This window comes from Diceros bicornis, chromosome 26 (genome assembly GCF_020826845.1).
Source record: "Diceros bicornis minor isolate mBicDic1 chromosome 26, mDicBic1.mat.cur, whole genome shotgun sequence".
Taxonomy (NCBI): Eukaryota; Metazoa; Chordata; class Mammalia; order Perissodactyla; family Rhinocerotidae; genus Diceros; species Diceros bicornis.
The window spans coordinates 22,388,429-22,410,974 of record NC_080765.1 but is presented as its reverse complement, the minus strand read 5'-3'; the positions used below and the strand labels follow the sequence as shown (position 1 = coordinate 22,410,974).

The 22,546-nt window shown below is 40.3% G+C and overlaps 1 protein-coding gene across 9 annotated transcripts in view; it reads right to left on the bottom strand.

Moving 5' to 3' along the window:
- Nucleotides 1–22,546, bottom strand: part of XPO6 (exportin 6) — a 112,710-nt gene that overhangs the window by 41,597 nt on the left and 48,567 nt on the right. For 6 of the 9 annotated variants that reach the window (XM_058569786.1, XM_058569792.1, XM_058569787.1 and 3 more), the window contains 6 exons: nt 16,819–17,272; nt 16,445–16,514; nt 14,841–14,865; nt 13,202–13,235; nt 12,926–13,052; nt 7,759–7,868 (listed from right to left, as the gene is read on the bottom strand). In XM_058569786.1, coding sequence (XP_058425769.1) covers nt 7,759–7,868; nt 12,926–13,052; nt 13,202–13,235; nt 14,841–14,865; nt 16,445–16,514; nt 16,819–17,272 — 820 coding nt within the window. Of the gene's footprint in view, nt 1–7,758; nt 7,869–12,925; nt 13,053–13,201; nt 13,236–14,840; nt 14,866–16,444; nt 16,515–16,818; nt 17,273–22,546 lie in introns of those variants that run through there. The other 3 variants (XM_058569791.1, XM_058569789.1, XM_058569795.1) reach the window with 2 other exon arrangements.

Sequence of the window (22,546 nt, the reverse complement as noted above, 5' to 3'; positions counted from 1 at the left end):
AATCCCACTTGAGTCAACTTCAGAGAAAGGTAAGAGCAAACACTTAAGCCTGGAGCTTATACTTGCCTTTTGCTCAGGACATAAATTCCTAAAGGTGAAGACGTTTCATGCTATAAATTGCTATGAGAGACCAAAACATTTTCACAATTTTGTTAGGAAAGAAAATCTACTTCAGACCAGAGGACAGACGAAATCTATCATCTATAAATTGTCTCGCTGAGCTAAAAGGGAATTTAAAGACTTTATATGCAAAGGATAACCCTAAATCAGACCTAAACTGCCTACTGGCAGTTGGCAACTCTGACTGCAAAAAAAAACCCATATCACTTAGAAAATTAAACACAACTAGGAATCAGGCTAAAGCACACTTCGGTAATTGATCTCCCCAGGTGTCTGGCAAGAGTTAGAGGATTGCATGGATGTGGCAGAGACTCTGGTTGCCCACCCAATACCCATTCTTGTCTTCTTCCTTAGTAAGAGAACACTGGGCATTCAGGCCAACTGAGAGACATCTCCCAACCCCCCTTGCAGATAGGGGTGGTCAAAGACAGTAAAAGAAGTCACTGGGTGGGGCTTCTGGGAAGGCTTCTTTTGTCCAACCTCTCCCCCTTCTCATTCCTCCTGCCTAAATTGTGGGTGTGGTGTCTGTAGATTCATTTTGGACCATAAGGTGACTGCGGAGATGGAAGCTACACATAAGGCTGGTAGAACAACAGGTAAGAGGATACAAAATATTAGTCGACATACAAAGAATGAGGAGACACTGACCATTTATCAAGAGAAAGATAATCAACAGATGCCAACCTCAAGACAACATAGATGCTGGAATTATCAAAGAATTTTAAAGCAGCTATTACAACAATCTTCCATGAAATTCTTCAGATGGAAGGTGTTATGGACTGAATTGTGCCCACTCAAAATTCATATGTTGAAGCCCTAACCTCCAGTATGACTATATTTGGAGATAAGGACTATAAAAAGGTAATATAGGTTAAGTGAGGTCATAAGGGTGGGGCCTTAATCCAATAGGACTAGTGCCCTTGTATTGTATATGAAGAGGAAGATATGAGAGAGAGAGAGAAGTCTGCAAGGAACTCTCCAGGAAGAGTCCTCACCAGAAACCAAATCTGCCAGCACCTTGATCTGTGACTCTTGTTTCCAGAACTGTGAGAAAATAAATTTCTCCTATTTAAGCCACCCAGCCTGTGGTATTTTATTATGGCAGCCCAAGCTGATTAATACAGAAGGTAAATGATAATGAGAAAGAAATCTGGAACTTAAGAATGAAGGAAAAGCAAGAGAATTGGCAAATGTCTGGGTAAATAGAATAGACTATTTCTCCCCTCTTTAGATCTCTAAAATATCAATGATGGATGAAAGCAAAAATAGAATTTTGTCTGATGTATACAGACGTAAAAAACAGATTTCAGTGTACGAAGATGTAAGACATATGGCAACCTCAATATAAAGGAGGGAGGGTAGGGGCTGGCCCCATCCATGGCTTAGCAGTTAAGTGCACGCGCTCTGCTACTGGCGGCCTGGGTTCAGATCCCGGGCACGCACCGACACACTGCTTGTCCAGCCATGCTGAGGCAGCGTCCCACATACAGCAACTAGGAGGATGTGCAACTATGACATACAACTATCTACTGGGGCCTTGAGGAGAAAAAGGGAAAAAAAGGAGGAGGATTGGCAATAGATGTTAGCTCAGGGCTGGTGTTCCTCAGCAAAAAAACATCCATCCATGGCATGGATGTTAGCTCAGGGCTGATCTTCCTCAGAAAAAATAAAAATAAAAAAAGAAGAAGGAAAAAAAAAAAAACAAGAAGGGAGGGTAAAAAGATCTATACGGTGGTAAGGTTTCTACCTTACACCGGAATTGGTAAAATGTTAACGTGAACAGTTAAGTAGAAATATTGTAATACACAGAGCAACCACTAAAAAAACTTATATGAAGAGATATAGCCAAATACTCAATAGATGCATTGAAAAGGAAAACTAGGGGCCGACCCGGTGGTGTAGTGGTTAAGTTCGTGCGCTCCACTTTGGCGGCCCGGGGTTCACAGGTTCAAATTCCGGACGCACGCAGACCCACACACTGCTCATCAAGCCATGCTGTGGCGGCATCCCACGTACAAAATAGAGGAAGATGGGCATGGATGTTAGCTCAGAGCCAATCATCCTCCCAAAAAAAGAAAAAAAAGAAAACTAAATTTGTGTGCAAGTCTCAAAAGAAATGAAGCAAACGCTGATAGAACTGAAAGGAAACATAGACAAATCCAGTTCTATCAAGAGTTCTCCTCTCTCGATATCAACAGAACAAGCAGGATAAAGATGACATGTAGAATACTATCAACCAACCTGACCTAACTATCCTTTATAGAACACTCCACACAATAGCAGAATACACACTCTTCTCAAGTGTGCAATGAACAGTCTCCAAGAAGACTAGATCATAAAACAAACCTTAACAAATCGAGAAGTGAAATCACACAAACTATGTTTGCCAATCATAAAAAACTAGAAAACGTTCACAAGATATACGGAAAATCTCCAAATATTTGGAAATTAAACAACAAAGAGGAAATCTCAAGAGAAATTAGGAAATACTTTAAATGGAATGAAAAGGGAAAGTAAAACATATTAAAATTTGATGGGCAAGCTAAAGCAGTGCTTAGAGGGAAATTTATAGCATTGAATGCTCATATATACAATGGAGATAAACCTATAGATCTAAAGTTCTGAGAGTTAAATAAAATTATACATGTTAAGGCAACTCCACAGGAGGCGCTCAATAAATATATGATGAATGAAAGAACAATGAACAAAAAAATGAATAAGTACACAGGCAATAAAGAGAAAATTCCAGGGCCGGCCCCGTGGCTTAGCGGTTAAGTGCACGCGCTTCACTACTGGCGGCCCGGGTTCGGATCCTGGGCGCACACCAACGTACCGCTTCTCCGGCCATGCTGAGGCTGCGTCCCACATACAGCAACTAGAAGGATGTGCAACTGTGACATACAACTGTCTACTGGGGCTTTGGGGGAAAAAAGAAAAAAAGGAGGAGGATTGGCAATAGATGTTAGCCCAGGGCCAGTCTTCCTCAGCAAAAAGAGGAGGATTAGCAGGATGTTAGCTCAGGGCTGATCTTCCTCACAAAAAAATTTTAAAAAGAGAGAAAATTCCAAGTTAGATAATGACAAAGAACTGAAGCATAATCCTGGATAGCTTTTTCAACTCAATGAAATAACTAAGACCCCATTCACTTGCTCTCTGGGGCAGTCAACAGCATAAATTTCTCTTAGCAGGACCTGGAAAGCTACTGGAGCCCTGATATAAACCTATTTAACACCTTTAATTAATTGTATCAAATTGTCATGCGTCACAATGGCACTTCCTCTTCATTAAGCAGAATAACCCACTCAGAAAAAAAAGGGTGCAAATATTTCTCACGCTCACCCACATTTGTTTACAGTCCAATATAGTGTCACCCGGAATCCCTGGCTGGTCTGTGGCTAGCACTTACCCATATTCTCGAGACAAAGGGTTTCACAGGACATGACTCAATAACTTTAGGTTGCCTAACTCACTTCAGGTTTCCTCATCTTCCTATGAAAATAAGTTTCTACACAGGTGGCTCCCTTCACCTTGACAAGCACAAAGAGAAGGGAGTGAGAGAGGAAAACGGAAGAGAACCAATATTTATTGAGCTCTTACTGTCAACCAAGGTACTTTTACACACACTGGTTCATTTAATTTTCTCAACAACTAGTAAGGCAGGCACAACCACCCCCAAAGTACAAAAGAGGTGAAGGAGACTGAAATTCAGGTTTTTCCATACCACTTCAAAATGGTAAATCTGGACAAAGAACCCCATTAGGAATTTTGTTCAGCTGGGTATGTTACACAACACTTATTCCATTAACACTAGGACTCAAGTTCTCTGAAGTCCCCACCAGCTCTGATCAAGAAACTTGAGCATTCTCACTGAGCAAGGAACATACAGAGCTCCAACTTTCAAGCTCCTAGGACCAAAAATAAATCCATGTATATTTGCGCTTCTAAATTCGTAGCCTACAATGCCTACCACTTTGCTGTGACGAGTGATGCAAAACCTTTAAACCACAAGGACAGGAACTGAGTGCTGCCTCTGTGACTTAACCACACCTACATTTCCCATTTCAGACACCAAGAAAACATTCTTGACTACTTCCTGCCAAGAGCAGTTGCTTCTGAACTTCTGGCTCAAGCAACAAATGTGATTCCAAAAGCACCCCAACGTCTGTCAGATATATTTTATCAGCTGAAAAACATCTGATCACATTTAAATACTCTTAGTTAAAATGAATATGGTAATCACCAGTAGTCAGCGCTCTTTATCAGCTGTGTCTGCAAAACACTGCATCTCTGATAATTGGGGTCAGTTATAACCTAAAGCAGCAGTTGCCAAACTGTCAAAACTTTCGTTTAAAAACTTTTGAGGGGGCTGGCACCGTGGCTTAGCGGTTAAGTGTGTGTGCTCCGCTACTGGCGGCCCGGGTTTGGATCCCGGGCGCGCACCGACGCACCGCTTGTCCGGCCATGCTGAGGCCGCGTCCCACATACAGCAACTAGAGGGATGTGCAACTATGACATACAACTATCTACTGGGGCTTTGGGGGAAAAAAGGAGGAGGACTGGCAATAGATTTAGCTCAGGGCCAGTCTTCCTTAGCAAAAAGAGGAGGATTGGCATGGATGTTAGCTCAGAGATGATCTTCCTCAAAAAAAAAAAAAAAACAAAACTTTTGAGGGGCCGGCCCAGTGGCGCAAGCAGTTAAGTGCGCACGCTCCGCTGCAGCGGCCCGGGGTTCGCCGGTTCGGATGCCAAGTGCGCACCGACGCACTGCGTGTCAAGCCACGCTGTAGCGGCGTCCCATATAAAGTGGAGGAAGATGGGCATGGATGTTAGCTCAGGGCCAGTCTTCCTCAGCAAAAAGAGGAAGATTGGCAGATGTTAGCTCAGGGCCGATCTTCCTCACAAAAAAATAAAATAAAAATAAAAACTTTTGAGCACACACTTGTATAAATGTATAGCATAAGAGATGACAGGAAAAATATCTAAGTTAAAGTTCAACTATTTTCTTTGTGCACCCCAGTGGACTACCTTATACATACACCCTTCTTTGTCATCTACTATCCTAGACCACTAGAGGGTGTATGATCGACAAGCAGTTCCACAGATGACGGTTACTACTTAACGGCATAAACCACAGATTGTGGCTTTGAAGGTTTTGGGTTTTTTGTTTTTTAAAGGCCTAAGAGGGTTACATGCGTATGTTTAAAAAAAAAGTCATGAAAAATTAGAAAACCTCATTTAGGATGATAACCAAATTACCAATGAGAAAAATCCTTAGTGTTTAAAGTGGTCAGCCAGAACCACTGTCAACTGTGATATCAGATGACCCATCAGACAGGCCAATGCCAGCAGGTGGGCTACAGGCCTTTAGGCTGTCCAGGGGCCCTGTCACCTAACTCCGTGGTCACCACCACAGTCAAACGGCAGCAACATCTTCTATTACTTATTATCACTGTTCTTGTCATCACAGTGACCATTTATTGTCTAATAACACATGCTAGATGCTGTGCCAGGTATTTCACATACACGATTTCCTTGAATCCTAACCATCCTGCAAAAGAGGTATCAGTATGCTCATCTTGCAAGAGGAAATGTGATCAGCATGTAACTTGACCAAAAGTAACACTGCTACAACGAAGCAGAAAAGAAATTTAAACTCTCTACACCACTGCTTCTTCTACTGGTACAATAATCTGCACAAGTGTATATTTAATACTAATAAACTGCTAGTGTATATTTTCTCTGTGGAACCATATTCTCCAAACCTAAAGCACATTTGTACTGTGCTTTAAAAGGCATTTTCATATTAATCATTTCCTCAGTTTATTCTTCCCACAAGCCCGAGAGATGTGAAGGAATAGCTACCACTAAATATAGCAAAATCAGGCATAGTCCTAGAACCAAAGGATGCCGAGTGGTTGGCATATAAGAAAAAGAATTTGGCAGAAGTACCTTTTCTTTGAAGAATCTCATTCAAAAACAGTTACTTAAGTTGACAAATTCATCAAAAACAGGATCTACTGTTGTGTAATAAGCCTTCTGATACATGAATATACTACTCATAACCACGTGACCTGACACCATAGCAACTTGGAAGCTCTTTTGCAATCACAAAAAGAATGTTTGGGAACAGAAGTGCAAATTTTTAAACTTGGAATGCAAATATTCTGTTTTGAATTTTAAAAACTCATAAAACCTCAGCAATGGAAAGGGTTTTAGAGGTTCAGTTCAACTTCTTCCCAAGCGGGGATTCTCCTCACTACTTTCATTTCTGGGGAAGGGTGTTCACTATCTCCACCACCAACCACCGATTTCATTACCAAGCATTTCTAATGTGCCAAGCGTTCTAGACACATTAGCCCATTATCTCATTTCTGAAATGAAATAATGACCACGGTGTACAGGAAACATACTTGCTGCCTGCAAGCAAGAAAAATAGGCTTGAGAAACATATGGGGAAAAAACATTTCCCCAATTTCTGTTTTTAAAAAAATACAACAAAGGGACTGGCCCAGCGGCGCAGCGGTTAAGTGCACGCGCGCCGCTGCGGCGGCCTGGGGTTCGCAGGGTCGGATCTCGGGCACACACTGACGCACCACTTTTCAAGCCATGCTGTGGCGGCATCCCATATAAAGTAGAGGAAGACGGGCATGGACGTTACCCCAGGGCAGGTCTTCCTCAGCAAAAAGAGGAGGATTGGCAACAGATGTTAGCTCAGGGCTGGTCTTCCCCACAAAAAGTGATGACAGGAAAAAAAAAAAAAATACAACAAAAAGTTCAAAAGTAATTATCTCTGGATTGTGAGATTATGGATAACTTATCTCCTTTATATTTTTCTATATCTCTTCCTAGTTTTTAAAATAAATACTTTTTTTCATGACAAGTATTTATTACTTTATTTAGGAAATTTTCAAACACAAACAAAAGAAGTAAGAATATAACGCACCCCAAGTTCTTATCAACTAAGCTTAACATCAGTTATCAACACACGGCAAACCCTGTTTCTTCTATAAAACAACCCACCTCCCCCTCTACTGCCAGTGGATTATTTTAAAGCAAATCCCAGATGTCGTATCATTTCATCCAATAAATACTTCAGTTTGTATCTGTAAAAAAGGGCCATTAATGGGTCCAACCCGATGGCGCAAGCGGTTAAGTGCGCGAGCTCCGCTGCTGCGGCCGGGGGTTCGTCGGTTCGGATCCCGGGCGCGCATCAACGCACCGCTTATCAAGCCATGCTGTGGCAGCGTCCCATATAAAGTAGAGGAAGATGGGCATGGATGTTAGCCCAGGGCCAGTCTTTTTCAGAAAAAAAAAAAAAAAAAAAAGAGGAGGATTGGCAGATGTTAGCTCAGGGTCGATCTTCCTCACCAAAGAAAAAAAGGAGGCCATTAAAACAAACAACCACCACAAAAGCATTATCACACCTAAAAAATTAACAATACATATTACTTTTTTAATCAGAAAGAAATAGGATATTTAAGGGGAAAAAAACAAGAAAATGCTCAGTGGCATTACTATCTAAACAGCTTAAGTGACTTGGTTTCACTGAAGAGTTCTGGGTGCATGGTTGCCCTTTTAGGCCACAAGAAAAAGTGGCAAAAATGTCTATTTCTCGTTATCAATGTTTCTGGGGTTTACCTGTTTAGAACTGCTTCCTTGTCTCCCAGACGACTTTTGATTTTACTTGTCAGATAGTCCAAAAAGAGCGTCCAGATATCCAAACAAGAGAAGTAACCTTCATGAGTAGGCTATGGTACAAAAGAAATCCAGACAGTAAAATTACTTAATGCAACTACTCCTCAGAAACACACCCACCAGTGTTTTACTTCCACCAAAATGGTACAACCATAAGCCTGGATTCCCTCAACTTCCCGGTAACCACAACTGGTGTCTTTTAGTCAGTCTTCAGAATTGGGCCCTGTTGAACCTAACAAGACAAGGGTACCAAGGAACACATCATCAGGGAGATACTTACTATGCAGGACAAAGTGAGTTACAAAATAAAGCAAGTAAACACCTATCTTAAAATCTGAGACTATGGTGGGGAGGGCTCTTACAGATCACCCAATTCAAACCTGTTTTAGAAAGAAATTGAGACCCAGAGGTATGACCTATTCAAAGTCAGGGGTAGGAGCAGGTCCCTTCACTCCCAGCCACTACATACCATTACAAAACCAAAAATAAGTTTCAGTGGCTAGAACCATTTGCAGACTTTCTATATAACAGATTGAAACAGAGCTTGTTAAGTCTGACCCTCGGGCACTATCTCATCTGCAGAAGTAGGAGTGTCAAACAGGCTAATAACCACCTCTAACCAGGTGTTGATAAGGACAAAGCGAGGAGAGAAGTGCAAGTCTTTGTGGGTCCTAGTGCCTGGACCAATGTGCTAACTTCCTCGAGAGGCTTGAGATTCTACTTCATGCAAAATCCAGGCACTGTACTCTCCAACATCTAGTTCTTCTCATACATATTCAGTTTCAACTTGTGGTGCCCTAACCCCTTATATACGCACTCAAATTCTCGCTACCTACAAGAGCTCTTTGCTTTTATTTGTGATTGCTTCACTGAACTGTATAACTGGTGGCAAGATCAGATACGGAGAGAATAATACCTTCATCTTCTTGGATCAGTTTCCTTCCATTCCTGATCCACAAGGAAATCCAGAAGTTTACAAGGGCATATATGGAATTTGCCCAAGGAATAATGAACACTGGGTGGGAGCATGCAGTGGGAGTTCTGTACCCAGGCTGCATCCGAGACAGGAAAACTATAACTTAAAAAGCAGAGCAGACTCCGACCTCACAACCTACAGTGTAGCCCGGGAACTAGACTGCTACAGTTCAACCAGGACCAGTGCCAGGGCCACCCTCAGCAAACAAAATGACCATTCCCTGTCCCTACTTCATAAAACTCAGGATGTCCATGACATGAAATGAACCAGAAGAGTAAGCAGGAAAAAGAACTAACAAGCCATGTGGAAATAATACGGGTAGCTGTTGGACAGGCACTCGACTTGCACGGCCAGGAGATGTGGTCCTGCCCTGGCTTCAGCTTGCTAGGCTTCCCTTAAATAAGTCACCCAGTCGTCCTTCCTTGGTCTGAAAATACCCACCAGGACCCTCCAAAGAACATAACTGATCAGATGCATGTGGATGTACTTTAGAGAAAAGCCACCACATAAATCCAGATTTTATGGCTATGTCCAAGTACTTTACAATTACACACATCTTCCCCATGCCTTTGAATTAAGGATTTACTGTGTGGCTCAAGGCTGGAAAAAGAGGTGGGCAGATATACCCTCTGTAGGACCTGAAACACCACCATGAACATCCATTTCTGCAGGCCCCACCACGAGCCCTTGTGTGCTGCACCCACAACTTGGCCTTTGCCAACTGCTGTGGGCATAGATTGTTAAGGTCACAAGATGACAGGCTGACTGCACTTTTGGAGTCATCTAACTTTTCAGAACCCTCACAGATGCATTTTTGAAATTCACCTGTACTCAGATTCACTTCACAGATTCCAGGGCTGATTAATCAATGAAAATCCTGACAAGTTTCTCTAAAAAACTAAAGATACCACTCCTATCTCCAAGTGGTTTACAGTGGTTAGTTTTCATTTGCATTGGTCTATTTGATCTTCACGATAGTCCTGGAAGTGGACATATTCTTTTCTTCCTCCCATTTTACAGATAAAGAAACCAAGGCTCAGAAGTAAAGTCATCTGCCCAAGGTGACAAGGTAAAGAACAGAAGCAGAACTAGAATGGGGATCTTAAGATGTCCGGTCCAGTGCCCTTTCCCCTTTACTATCCTATCTCAGGCACTGTTTTAGGAAGAAGAGGCAAAATGAAAAATGCAAGACCAAGAAGGAACTGGTGACAATTCACTAAAAGAAGGAGCAAGCAGACAGAAATCATATGCTTATACAGACACCTCAGGGGCTCAGGAAGCAAGGAAGTAATGGTGGAGGCAAACACCTGGTGAGCACTAGTGGCTGGAGGGACTGCAGCAGGATACCTAGGTGAAAGAAAAAATGTCGAGAAAGAAACAGAAGAGAGGAAATGGTTAAAGAAAGATACTAACACCATCTTTGTCTTATTACTATTCCTTCAAAATATGTTGACCAGTACTAAAATTTCTATCAATTTTAGAAACAAAAGGCAAAAATATTGAGTACACTCACAGTAACTCTCTAGATAAGAGGAAAGACATTTTCCCACTTCACATATAATTAAACCATGATAAAGTAAGAACATACTGTTAATGAATATATGAGAACTTAAAGCTCTCTCGAGGGCATTTAATTTCTTATTCTTAAATCTGATTTATCCCAAAGAACTCCTCTATTACCAGCTCCTGATTCTAGAGCACGCCTTGCCTTCTTTTTTCTGCTCTGCCTCTCCAGCAAAAGGCTGTCTATCCTCCAGTAAACTGCACAGAGCACCTTCTGGGTCCCTGGCCCTTTGCCCGAAGCTCAGAACCTGCTTCTGCCTCGACCTCAAGGATACCACCTCCCACAGTCCAAGAACCTGCACCCAGAAAGGAAGGTTCTCGCACAGGAGGCCAAAAGAACACAGGGGAGCTCGGCTGACAGCAACCTGCAGGTAAAGGAGGAAGAGAGAAGCTGGTTGTTTGCTTCATGATCGTTTCTTTCCCCAGTACATAATATATATAAATACATAAAACCACCACTTTCAGTTCAATGGAAAACTAACATGGAGGGTGCTAGTAAAAGAATCAGAAGATGAACACTTGGAAAGACCCTGAAGATGCCCAGTGCAGTCTATCTCCTCAGGTGAGGAAACAAATCTAAGGAAATTAAAAAGACTTGTCCAAGGACACAGAGCTAATAGAAATAACCAGAGCTCAAACACAGAACTTTTGGGTCTAAGTCCAAAGAAGAAGGCATAAGACATGCATACTTTCAAACCTCTTTTTAGCTTTCTTCTATACCACATACACTAAAAGATCCCATTTTACAGAGGAAGTAAAGTTGCAAGACATTTTCATTTCGTTTCCCAAATAAACCCGTTCTTTCTGACCTCAGCACCAGCTCCTTTTCTCTCCTTCATTTCTGCTACATTTATTCTAAGGTATCTTTCAAATCCTTCTTTTTTTCCTGATCCTCCTTAAGATATCTCCAGATCCATCTCAAAACTTTCCCACCTCTGATGCTTCTCTCCTACATCCTCACTCTCCCACATCTCATCATCTATTCTATTCCATGTTAGGCCTGGTGAACTCAGCGTGTTTTCCTTCTTACTCTGCACTCACTGGCCCCTCTATCAGACATCTTGATACTTCTTCAATCTTTTAGTCCTCCTCCTCCACCTGCACCCCTCCCCAACCCCCCCGCTCCCAGGAAAGGTTCACCCTTACCACTGGCTACTCCTACTTTGTGCCAGGTACCTCTTTGAGAAAGGCTAGCTCTCACACCAGACCCTTGCTCCAAATCCCCTATCCCACACAGACACCCCTCCCAGCCTAGACCCTTGCCTCTCCTCTAGCCTCATTAAGCTATAACATTAGTGGTTTAAACAAGCAAAAAAGTCAACTTAGAAAATGAGATGCCCTCACTGACCCAGCAGTTTCATCCCTCATATATACCAACAGAAAGAGCATGTACAAGAATGTCCACTGCAACATGATTCGTGATCACCAAGAACTGGAAGCAGCCCCAATCAGCAGTGGAATGGATTTTCAGATAATGATTTATTATAAAGCAATGAAAATGAAAAAGCTACTGCCACATACAACATAGATGAATCTCACAAACATAACGTTGAATGAAAAAAGCCAGACAAAACAAATACACACTTATGCTTCCATTTAGAGAAGTTCTAGAACAAGCAAAACTAATCTGGGATGTTAAAGTCAGGACTAGGGTCACTTCTGGGGGGAAGTGATCGGGAAGGGACACGAGAAGATTTGGGGGCTATTGGTAACATTTTATTTCTTGACTTAGGTGGTGGTTACATGGTTGTTCATTTGGGGAAACTCATCAAGCTGTACATGTATGATTTATGCACTTTTCTGTATGTGTAGGATACTTCAATAAAAAGCTTATCTTAAAACACATACAAATGGGCACAAGGGATAGGGTGTCAGAGAAATTCAGTTTAAAACTGAACTGGGATGATGGCTGCACAAGTCTATAAATTTACTGAACACCACTGAATTGTACAATTACAATGGGTGAATCTCATAGTATGTAAATTTTACCTCCATAAAGCTGTTAAAATATACACACAAATAAAAGGTATTGGGTCACTAAAATGTAAACTCAATGAAGGGAAGGATTTTGCTTGTGAGGGTTATATGCCTAGCTCCTGAAATACAAGAGGAGCTCAAAAAATATTTTTGAATAGGGGGAAAAATTGGATCCACCAAAACTTAACTCTTGAGAGCGTCATTATTTATAATCTCCCTGTGGGAAGTTTTGGTGACAGTTACAGAAAAGAACTAAAGGTCCCAATTTCAGGCTTTTTCTATATTTTGCTTCTCCAACACAATAGTGGTTAAGAGCACAGACTCTATGGGTTCAAATCCTGGCTCCTACCTCTTACTAACTGTATGACCCTGAGCAAGTTACTCTTTGTGCCTCAGTTTCTTCATCTGTAAAATGGAGATGACGATGATAATAATAATATCTACCTCATAGGGTTGTTATGAAGGATAAATGTGTTCATCTTCACATACAAAGCACTATATGTGTTTGGGAAATAAAATAAAGAAGTTCTTTCTCCTGAAAGTAACAAAGTAGACTTTTGAGGGGGAAAGGGATGGGCAGTTCTGGGGCTTTACCTGATGAAATGTGTACTTGAACAAAAGCGTCAAAAACTCCACCACGGGGAACTGGGAGTAGGACTCGATTCTTCTTAGGTGAACGCTCACAAAGAGCCGCAGAAAGTCAGTAAACTTTTCGATGTAGCTAAACAAGACAAGATAAAAGGTGACAATAAGAAACCTAGCCACTTCCTTAGAAGAGAACTCAAATTCAATCCAAATTTCTTTCAGTACAGAACTATACAGATTTATAATATATTTTCAGTTAAAAATATAAAGGCCTGCAACAATTACCTACAGGTCAGGCAACCCTTCATTCCATTACCACCTGAAACATAGCAGAAAAGCAACTTTAATCCTCAGACACTACCTACCAAGGCATCTTACAAGCTAGTGTTCTCATATTTTCTAATTCATTAGTGTTATGACCCAATTAGAGAGAAAGGAAATGGTACTAAAAAGTTGATGGCAGATTATGTGTGTCATTTTAATGTCACAAGTCTAGAAAGATTGGTTTTCTTTGCTAGAAAGCCAAAATATTAAGATGAATGCACTAAAAACACAAAAACAAAACAAGGCTATACAAAAGGCATGGCATCCAGGTAAGATAATCTGGCTTGCAACCTAGTGTTCATTTTCTTCCCGCCCTCTGGCTCCTGGTGCTAATTAAACATAGCACATCCCAATCCATGCTAAAAGTGATTTCAAATATAAGGGAGGAAGGCTGTTAGAGCTGGATAAGCCTTAGGAACAATTTAGTCTGATGCTTCATTCTACAGACGAGGCCAAGAGTGATAAAGTGACTGGCCCAAGGTCACTCAGCCAGCTCATGGCAGAATGGGACTACCAGCCACTCCCAATCCAGTGCTCTTTCTTTTCACATCACAGTGAATCCCCAATTCATTTGTATTCACAAAATCATTTCACAGAAGAGTGTGGGTCAGAGCTGCAAGGATAAGAGATTTTTGTTATTAATTACACAGCACATCATCACTCTCACATTTCAGAAACTGTCATTTTATGCCCCTAATTACCAAAAGGTGATTAGAAAATGAGATGGACATACTTCCATAAATCACATTTCAGAGGCTGATAAAAAAAAGACAGACATACTAGGCCTTTGCCAAAAATTAAATGGCTCGAAGCAATCCTGAAACTCGTAACTGCAAAAAGCTATTTTTCAAGCAAAGATACGTGAAATAATAAAGGGGGAGAAGAAGACTACTACCAGAAAAGCAAAATTGGCCTATAAATAACATGTCCCATATTGTTCCTGGGACCTGTCACCCTGAGAGTGGCCACCCTGTCTGTCTGACCTCCACACATATGCAAACTTATTTGCAGCTTTAAAAATACATATATATTAATTTATTTGATAAGAATCATGAGGTCAAATACTTGAAAAATAGTAAAGCACTAAAATCAACTGTTTTTAGAGAGAGCAAAGTACAGAGAAACTTCTCTCTGATGCCTTCAATCACTAATACTCAAGAGCAGGAACTCCTCATTCCACGCTCAGCTTATTACATTTTACTTTTACACAAATACTGAAAGCTGTCAACAGTTTATTGCTCTTTAGAAAGATGCACTCAATTCCCTACCACCCATAAAAGAATAAAGAGAAGTCAGGGGTAAAATATCACACAATCTCAATTTTATTTTAATCTTCAACCCAATTTTTTTAAAGAACACAAACAAGGCTATTTGGTAGCTAACTACAGATTTTATTTCACCTCATTTTCTTTTCCTTGCCCACCTTCTGGTACAGGTGCTAATGAGCAGCAGAAAGTTAGACAAAGGGCAGTAGAGGAGAAGAGAGGCAAAGGACCTGGTTAAGTAGCTCCTAAACAACTGAGAATGGACTTAGCTGTTTAGAATTAGAGCTAAGGGACCCAAGAGCCGGGAAGCAAGCACACAGCACTGTTTATGTCACCTTTCTGCTTCCAGGCACCTCTCAGCTTTCACAGGGCAATAGGAAGCATAGGATTAAAATATAAAACCAAAAGCACAAAAGTTACACGTAACAAAATCAGTACACAGATAATCCATGATGACATTTCTATACCACCCAAACGTAAGCCATAACAAACATTATGCTATAAGTAAAAGTCAAAACAACTGGTATTTGATAGTTGGTACAAGCAGCTAGATTTTTTTTAACATATGAAAATACAGCCTTTCTTAACCAAAGCTAGAAAGGATATAAAATTGTGTGTTTGAATATTGAAGCCTTTGAATTCATACAGAAAGCTATTACCAAATAACGAAAAAATAGAACATATTACCATACCAGATTATGAGTTCTTCTGTGATTATACACAGGAAATTCAGACAAAGCTTGTTTACAATGAGCCAAACCAAAAAAATCTTATGTACCAATTTTTTTTTTAAATAATTTTATTTATTTATTTTTTTCCCCCAAAGCCCCAGCAGATAGTTGCACGTCATAGTTGCACATCCTTCTAGTTGCTGTATGTGGGACACAGCCTCAGCATGGCCGGAGAAGCGGGGCGTCGGTGCGCGCCCAGGATCCGAACCCGGGCCGCCAGCAGCGGAGTGTGCGCACTTAACCGCTAAGCCACAGGGCCGGCCCTTATGTACCAATTTTAACTCTAGAAAAACTTAATAAATTGCTAAATTTTTAAAAGCACTAATACTGTCTTAACTTTAGTCACGTGACTTCACATTCTGCTACTTACTCTAAGGAAAAGGAAATGGCTTAACTCTGTATAGCTTAATAACAAAAAATGAGCCAAGGAAAACTGATTAAAATATTAACAACTTTTGCTGCCAATCTATAAATATGTACTAATTCAATAAAATTTATCTGCTTAGAAGTTTCTGAACAGCCAACATGATGTTCCTAATATTAGTTTTCAATTTTCCCTCGTTTTTACACAGCAGTAGCATCATATTAATGAACGTTGTAAGACAGATAAATGACATCCTCTGCAAGGGAAATACATAATGAGACCAAGCCTCAGAGACTGTGAGGGAGCCATCTTTTAGAGTACTTAAGAAAGAAGAGCTACATAATTTTAGGCTCCCTTCAAAAAGACAACAAAGAGGGGCCGGCCCGGTGGCGCAAGCGGTTAAGTGCGCGCGCTCCGCTGCGGCGGCCCGGGGTTCGCTGGTTCGGATCCTGGGCGCGCACCGACGCACTGCTTGGCAAGCCATGCTGTGGCGGCGTCCCATATAAAGTGGAGGAAGATGGGCACGGATGTTAGCCCAGGGCCGTCTTCCTCAGCAAAAAAAAAGAGGAGGATTGGCGGATGTTAGCACAGGGCCGATCTCCTCACAAAAAAAAAAAAAAAAAAAAAAAAAAAAAAAAGACAACAAAGAATCACAGGTGTGTGTCACATTAACATGTGCCCACATTAACATCTCTCCTTTCTTTTGACGAACACTTGCCATCTGTGTAAAACTCACAATAACAGCAACATTCCTATACACTGCACAACATTCACTTGGGAAAAGTCAAATAGTAAAAACTGACAAGCAACATCAAGTGAGAAAGGGTGATTGTAACTCCTGTACCTCCACGGACCTCCTCTCCTGTTCCTGGCTACGCATGAGCAGCAGTCTCAGTTCCTGCACCACCTCAGACCTGCAGGCAAATAGTGAGCAAGACGGGGGAAAGGGGTAGAAGGGAGGACAGGAGACGGATGGGGAAAAAAAGACAACAAACCTACACAATTCACAATCACTTTTCAAGCTCAACTCATCTCCCTTAACCACCCTAGCCCTTCCAGCTAAGTTTAGACTTACTGGTACACACCTACCTTTCCATTCCTCACCAGAAGCCCCAAATTCTGAAACCAAAGAGGATTACAGACACTACGCAGTACAACGTGATCAACAGTCAAGGCCCTTTCTCAGGGCACAGCTGACTCTACACCTGTTTTCATTACCTCTCATCGAGTTCTTCTAGCCTGCTTTTCACCGTGTGGGCATTGTTATCCTTGGTGATTTTCTGCAGGAGGTAGAAAGTCTGCTGGAACATACGCAGTAAGTACTCCTCGAATTCCATAGGCACACAGTTCTTGGACATGAGTTCATTGATGCAGGACATGGCCAGGACCCCAAGCCGGCCGCGCTCCTGACCCAACACACAGTTCTGGCTGCTGCCGTTAACTGACGCCATCTTTCTGGCCCGGATGTCACAGCCAAAGCGCGCAAAGTGGAAGATGGTAGTAAGGAGGGACGGGGTGATGCTGGCAGACAGAGGAATCCAACTGAAGAGATGGGCCAGGCACTCCAAGGCCAGGGAACAGATATACTCACTCTCCGCATCAAGGATGGGGATTGGCTGATTCAACAGTTTGGCTGAACTAGGACTCTGCAACAGGTTACTCAGTAAGTCACCTGAAAATACAGAAGGCTTTTAAGATATACACTATCAAATCTCTTACAAACCAATTTAAGTAATTCTCCTTTAAAAAAAAATTCCAAGCATTACTATAAAGCAACGGTTCTCAAACTTTGGACCAGAGACCCTCGAGGGTCCTCAAGACCCTTTCGGGGATCAAAAATTCAAAACTGTTTTTCAATGAATACTAAGATGTTATTTTCTTTTCTCACTTTTATTATCTCACAAGGGTACACAAGAGCTTTCTAGAGGCTACATTACATATGATATGCAACAGAGAGAAAGCAAAAGCTATTTTCCATTAAGCTACATTACTAACGAGATTGGCAAAAATGTAAAATAATGCTACTCTTCTCAGTAAATTGTTTGCTTTGGAAAATATAGTTACTTTTCATTAAAATATATTATTTGTTTATATGTAATGAGTTCATCTGTTATTTTTAAATTAATTAATAAATATTTGTAAATTTTCTCAGTTTTAATATCAATAGATATTATCCACAAAGCTCTCTGAGGATCTCAATAATTTTTAAGAATAAAGGGATCCTGGTGGTGGGGGAGGTGAGGTGGGGAGCGAAACGGGTGAAGGTGGTCAAAAGGTACAAAATTTCACGGGCCAGCCTGGTGGCGTAGTGGTTAAATTCACGTGCTCTGCTCCGACAGCCTGGGATTTATGGGTTCAAATCCCGGGCACAGACCTACACAACACTTATCAAGTCATGCTGTGGCAGGCATCCCACATATAAAGCAAAAAGTGGAGGACAGGCAACAGATGTTAGCTCAGGGCTAATCTTCCTCACCAAAAAAAAAAAAAAAAAAGTACGAACTTTCAGTTATCTTAAGATAAGTACAGCAGGATGTACAGATGTAATGTACAGCACGGAGACAATAGTTTACAAGACTGTATTATATATTTGAATGTTGCTGAGAGTAAATCTTAAAAGTTCTCATCACAAGAAAAAAAATTCTAACTATGTGCTGTGACGGATGTTGACCAAACTTATTGTGGTGATCATTTCGCAATATATACACATATGAAATCACTATGTTGTACACCTAAAACTAACACAGTGTCATAAGTCAATTATATCTCTATTTAAAAAAAAAGAGTAAAAGGGTCCAGAGACCAAAAATTTGAAAACTAACTACTGGGCTAGTCAAGGTGAGGTCTGTGGACTGCACCATCAGCATAACCTGGGAGCTTGTCAGAAACACAAATTATCAGTCCCCACCCACGGACTGAAGCAGAACCTGGAGGGGTGGGGACCAAGAATCTGTTTTTACAAGCTCTCCAGGTGATTCTTATGCTTGCTTAATCTTTGAGAAGTAATAGACTAAAAGAAATCATGCAAAATGAAATGGGGGGGGCTATAAAATGATTTTAATGAAGACAAAAGAAAAATATTCAAAACTATAAGAAGAAAACTTTCCTGAAATAAAGGTATGAGTATCCAAAATAAAAAAGGCTTATTCTGCCTAAAGAAAAGATGATAAAGAGTAAACACCACCAAAAACTTTAGGAATAAGGAAGGCACGTAAGCAGAAAAAAGCACATATACAAAGGAAAAAACACCGAATTCCGACTTCTCCACAGACACATTCAAAGCCAGAAAACAGTGGTGTGAGTGTCTATAAGTTCTGGGGCAAAGAATGACTTAATCCAAATCTCTCCTCTGAGCATAAAAGAAGGTGACATTTTCTAAAACATGCAAAAACTCAGATAATATATTGCCCACAAACTCTTCTTAAGGAAGATACTAAACAATGAAACCATACAAATAAAGCGATAAATAAAATTGAAGAATTAAGGAACGGAGAAGCTGTGGCAAAGGGACTAATGCAAGTAATGAATTAAATATAGAATTAAGACTAAACAGATGTAGGAATTATAGAAGGAAGTGCTAGCTAACTTTCTCATCTTTCACAAGCAAGAAGTCTCAAAATACATGGTCTAAAACATGTAGTAAGAAATTGGTTTTCATAATCTTTTTTTCTTAACCTTAGAGGTATCTTTTACAAACTAATATTCCTTGTAGAAAAAGCATCTCAAAGTCAGCAATTCCTTCCATCTAACACCTTCCGTTAAATTCAGGTAAAAATAAATTTGTTTTTATTAAAAATAAGAATATATAATACGATGCCATTTTCTCTTTTTACTAAGTTAAATCTATCTTATCTTTACCTATGTATGAAGAGATGTCTGGAATGATGTTATTTCTGTATGGTGAAGTACTGGGTAAATGTTACATTTTATTTTGTACCCTACAGTGGCAGTTCTCACACGTTTTGGACTCTGAACCCCTGTACACTCTTAAAAATTACAGGCATACTTCAGAGATACTGCAAGTTCTCTGACCACTAAAATAAAGCGAGTCACACGAATTTTTTGGTTTCCCGGTGCATATTAGAGTTATGTTTACACCATACTGTAGTCTATTAAGTACGCAATAGCATTATGTCTAAAAAAACAATGTACATACCTTAATTCAAAAACACTTTATTGCTAAAAAATGCTAACCATCACCTGAGCCTGCAGCAAGTCGTACTCTTTTTGCTGGTGGAGGGTTGTGTAAAAAAACCCAGTAACTGCGATGTGCAATAAAGCGAAGCGCAATAAAACAAGGTATGCCTGTATTGAGGGCGCCCAAAGAGCTTTTGTTTATGCAGGTTATTTCTATAGATATTTGTCATATTAAAAATTAAAACTGAGAAGTTTTCAAATATTTAATTCATCTAAAAATAATAATAAACCCATTACATGTTGGCATAAAGAACGTCTTTTTAAATGAAAAAACTATATTTTGCCCCCTAAAAACCAGAGAAAGGAGCAGCACTATTTTTACATTTTTGGAAATCTCTTTAATGTCTGCCTTCAAAGATAGCTAGATTCTCTCATCTGCTTCTGCATTCAACCTGTTGCAATACGTTTTCGTTGAAGTACATGAAGAAAACTCAGCTTCACACAGACATGCAATCAAAAAAGAAAGAAGTATTTTAGTGGCATTTTCAGATAACTGTAGCTATTCTTCAGTTCCATATTAAAATTTGATGAGTAGTAATTTCTTAAAGGTTAATTGCAATATGGAATCTGAATGAGCTTTTTTATTTAGTATACTCATGAGAGAATGAGAATAAAAATGACAATGTCTTAGTATTTTTATGAACACATATTTGACCTCTGGGGCCCCGAAAGGGTTTGGGGGACCCCCAGGGGTCCCCAGACCTACTGAGAGCTGCTGCCTTATACTAATGTTGGATGAATATGAACAAATTAGTTAACCTTTCTCAGCCTCAATCTCCTCAGCCACTACAATGAGGATTTTGTGATTCATTATAAGGGCTTTAATTTCCATTGTTAAAAGATTAAAAAGTTGTCCCCTTGCATCTTATCTTCAAGAGTGTTTGCTGGCTTCTGTTCTGAAAGAGCTGCATTTGATATCAGATGAGGCTCACCATGATCTCAGCTACCCAAGCTGATAATCAGAGAAGATGGTTTCAAAGAATAATGCAGGAAGGATGTTGAAGTATGAAAGAAATGCAAAGATGAAATGCAAACATTTCATTTTGTTGTTACTGGATTAATAATTTTGATTTTTGGAATTGCTGTGGTGGCTTTTCACTAGAGTTGTACAACTTTCTCTCTTTCAATGATGGTGATTGTTTCTGGTATTGCTTTTCCATTATTCATGGACTGAGGGCCATTTATGAAAGATGCTGGAGTCAGAGGAAATCATCCCTACCCAACTAGAAGAATTATCAGGGAGTACAATTAACCAGGATCAAATTGAGGCTCTAGCAATGGAGGAACGAACAGATACCACCTCAGTATGATCTTATATTAAACCCGGACATCTTTGGGCCCTTGGGCCTTTTTAAAGTCTCTTGAACACTTTTAAATAGAAATAAATTTTGGCTTTAAAAACATAACAAAAAAAGTTGTCCCTATTCTTCAGCTTAGAAGAATTTTTCCAGAATGGGATTTCTAAGGGGGAAAAAAGCAAAATCTCAATAATAATAATGATGTTAAGAACAACTACCATTTGATGTGCTATTATTATTTGCTTGGCGCTGCACTAAGCACTTTACATACATATTCTCATTTAATGCTCAAAGCTCTGAGGTAGGTATTATTATTATCTGCATTTACAGACTGTTAGAATAACTAAGACGCAGATAGATTAGACATTTCCCCATGTTCCTCAGCTAGTAAAAGGTAGATTTGAAACTGAAACCCAGATCTGGCCCCAAAGCCTATGCTCCTTCCCAGAAGGCAGGTCAACTGGGAAGATTATACACCCAAGAAAAATGATCAGTTTTCAAGAAAGCTAATGTACAAATATAGAAAAATACGTATGATGTAAAGTTGTATGTAGAATAGTGTGTGCGCACCATGACCGCAACTATAAAAAGATACAAGCACAAGGACAAAGACTGAACAGGACTATGCAAAGGCAAAAACTGTGTAGGTGGATAAGGATAATCTATTATGTTTGTTTGTTTGTTTTTGGTGAGGAAGATTAGCTCTTAGCTAACATCTGTTGCCAATCTTCCTTTTTTTTTGCTGTGGAATATTGCCCCTGAGCTAACATCTATGCCCACCTTCCTCTATTTTGTATGTGGGATGCTGCCTCAGCATGGCTTGATGAGCAGTGCATAGGTCCACACCCAGGATTCGCACCTGCAAACCCCAGGCCGCTGAAGCAGAGCGTGCAAACTTAACCACTACGTCACCAGGCCGGCCCCTAATCTATGATGTTTTTCCCCTCAAAACAAGAATCTTTTAACATTGTTTCTCAATAAAAATGCTTTTACTCAACTTTAAATGTTTTGAGGTATTTTAGTAGGTTATTCAGTAGGTTTTTCAAAAATTGTATTTTAATCCAAGTGGAAGGAATCATTACAGAACAGACTCTGTTTCATGCCGCAGCATTTCCAGTGCAAACTTGAGAGAGCTTTAACAAGCTACTTCTGTAAGAGGGTACCTTGATTATAAAACCTGTGAGCAACTTCATCTTCCCTGAGTTGGGCCAGGCTCTCGCAACAACACGCACCCATGCCCAAAGAGGTGTGTAGATGACTCCAGTACATCTACTGACTTGGAAGCAACCCAGACATAGCTAGAACACTTGTAACAGGCTTTCATGAGAAGACTCCCTCCACGTTTTTTTTTTAATTATTGAAATTTCATATGTTTTCTATTGAGTTTTACATTTACAACCTCAGCACTATTGACAAAACTTGGGGCTGGAAAATTCTTTGTTGTTCTGTGC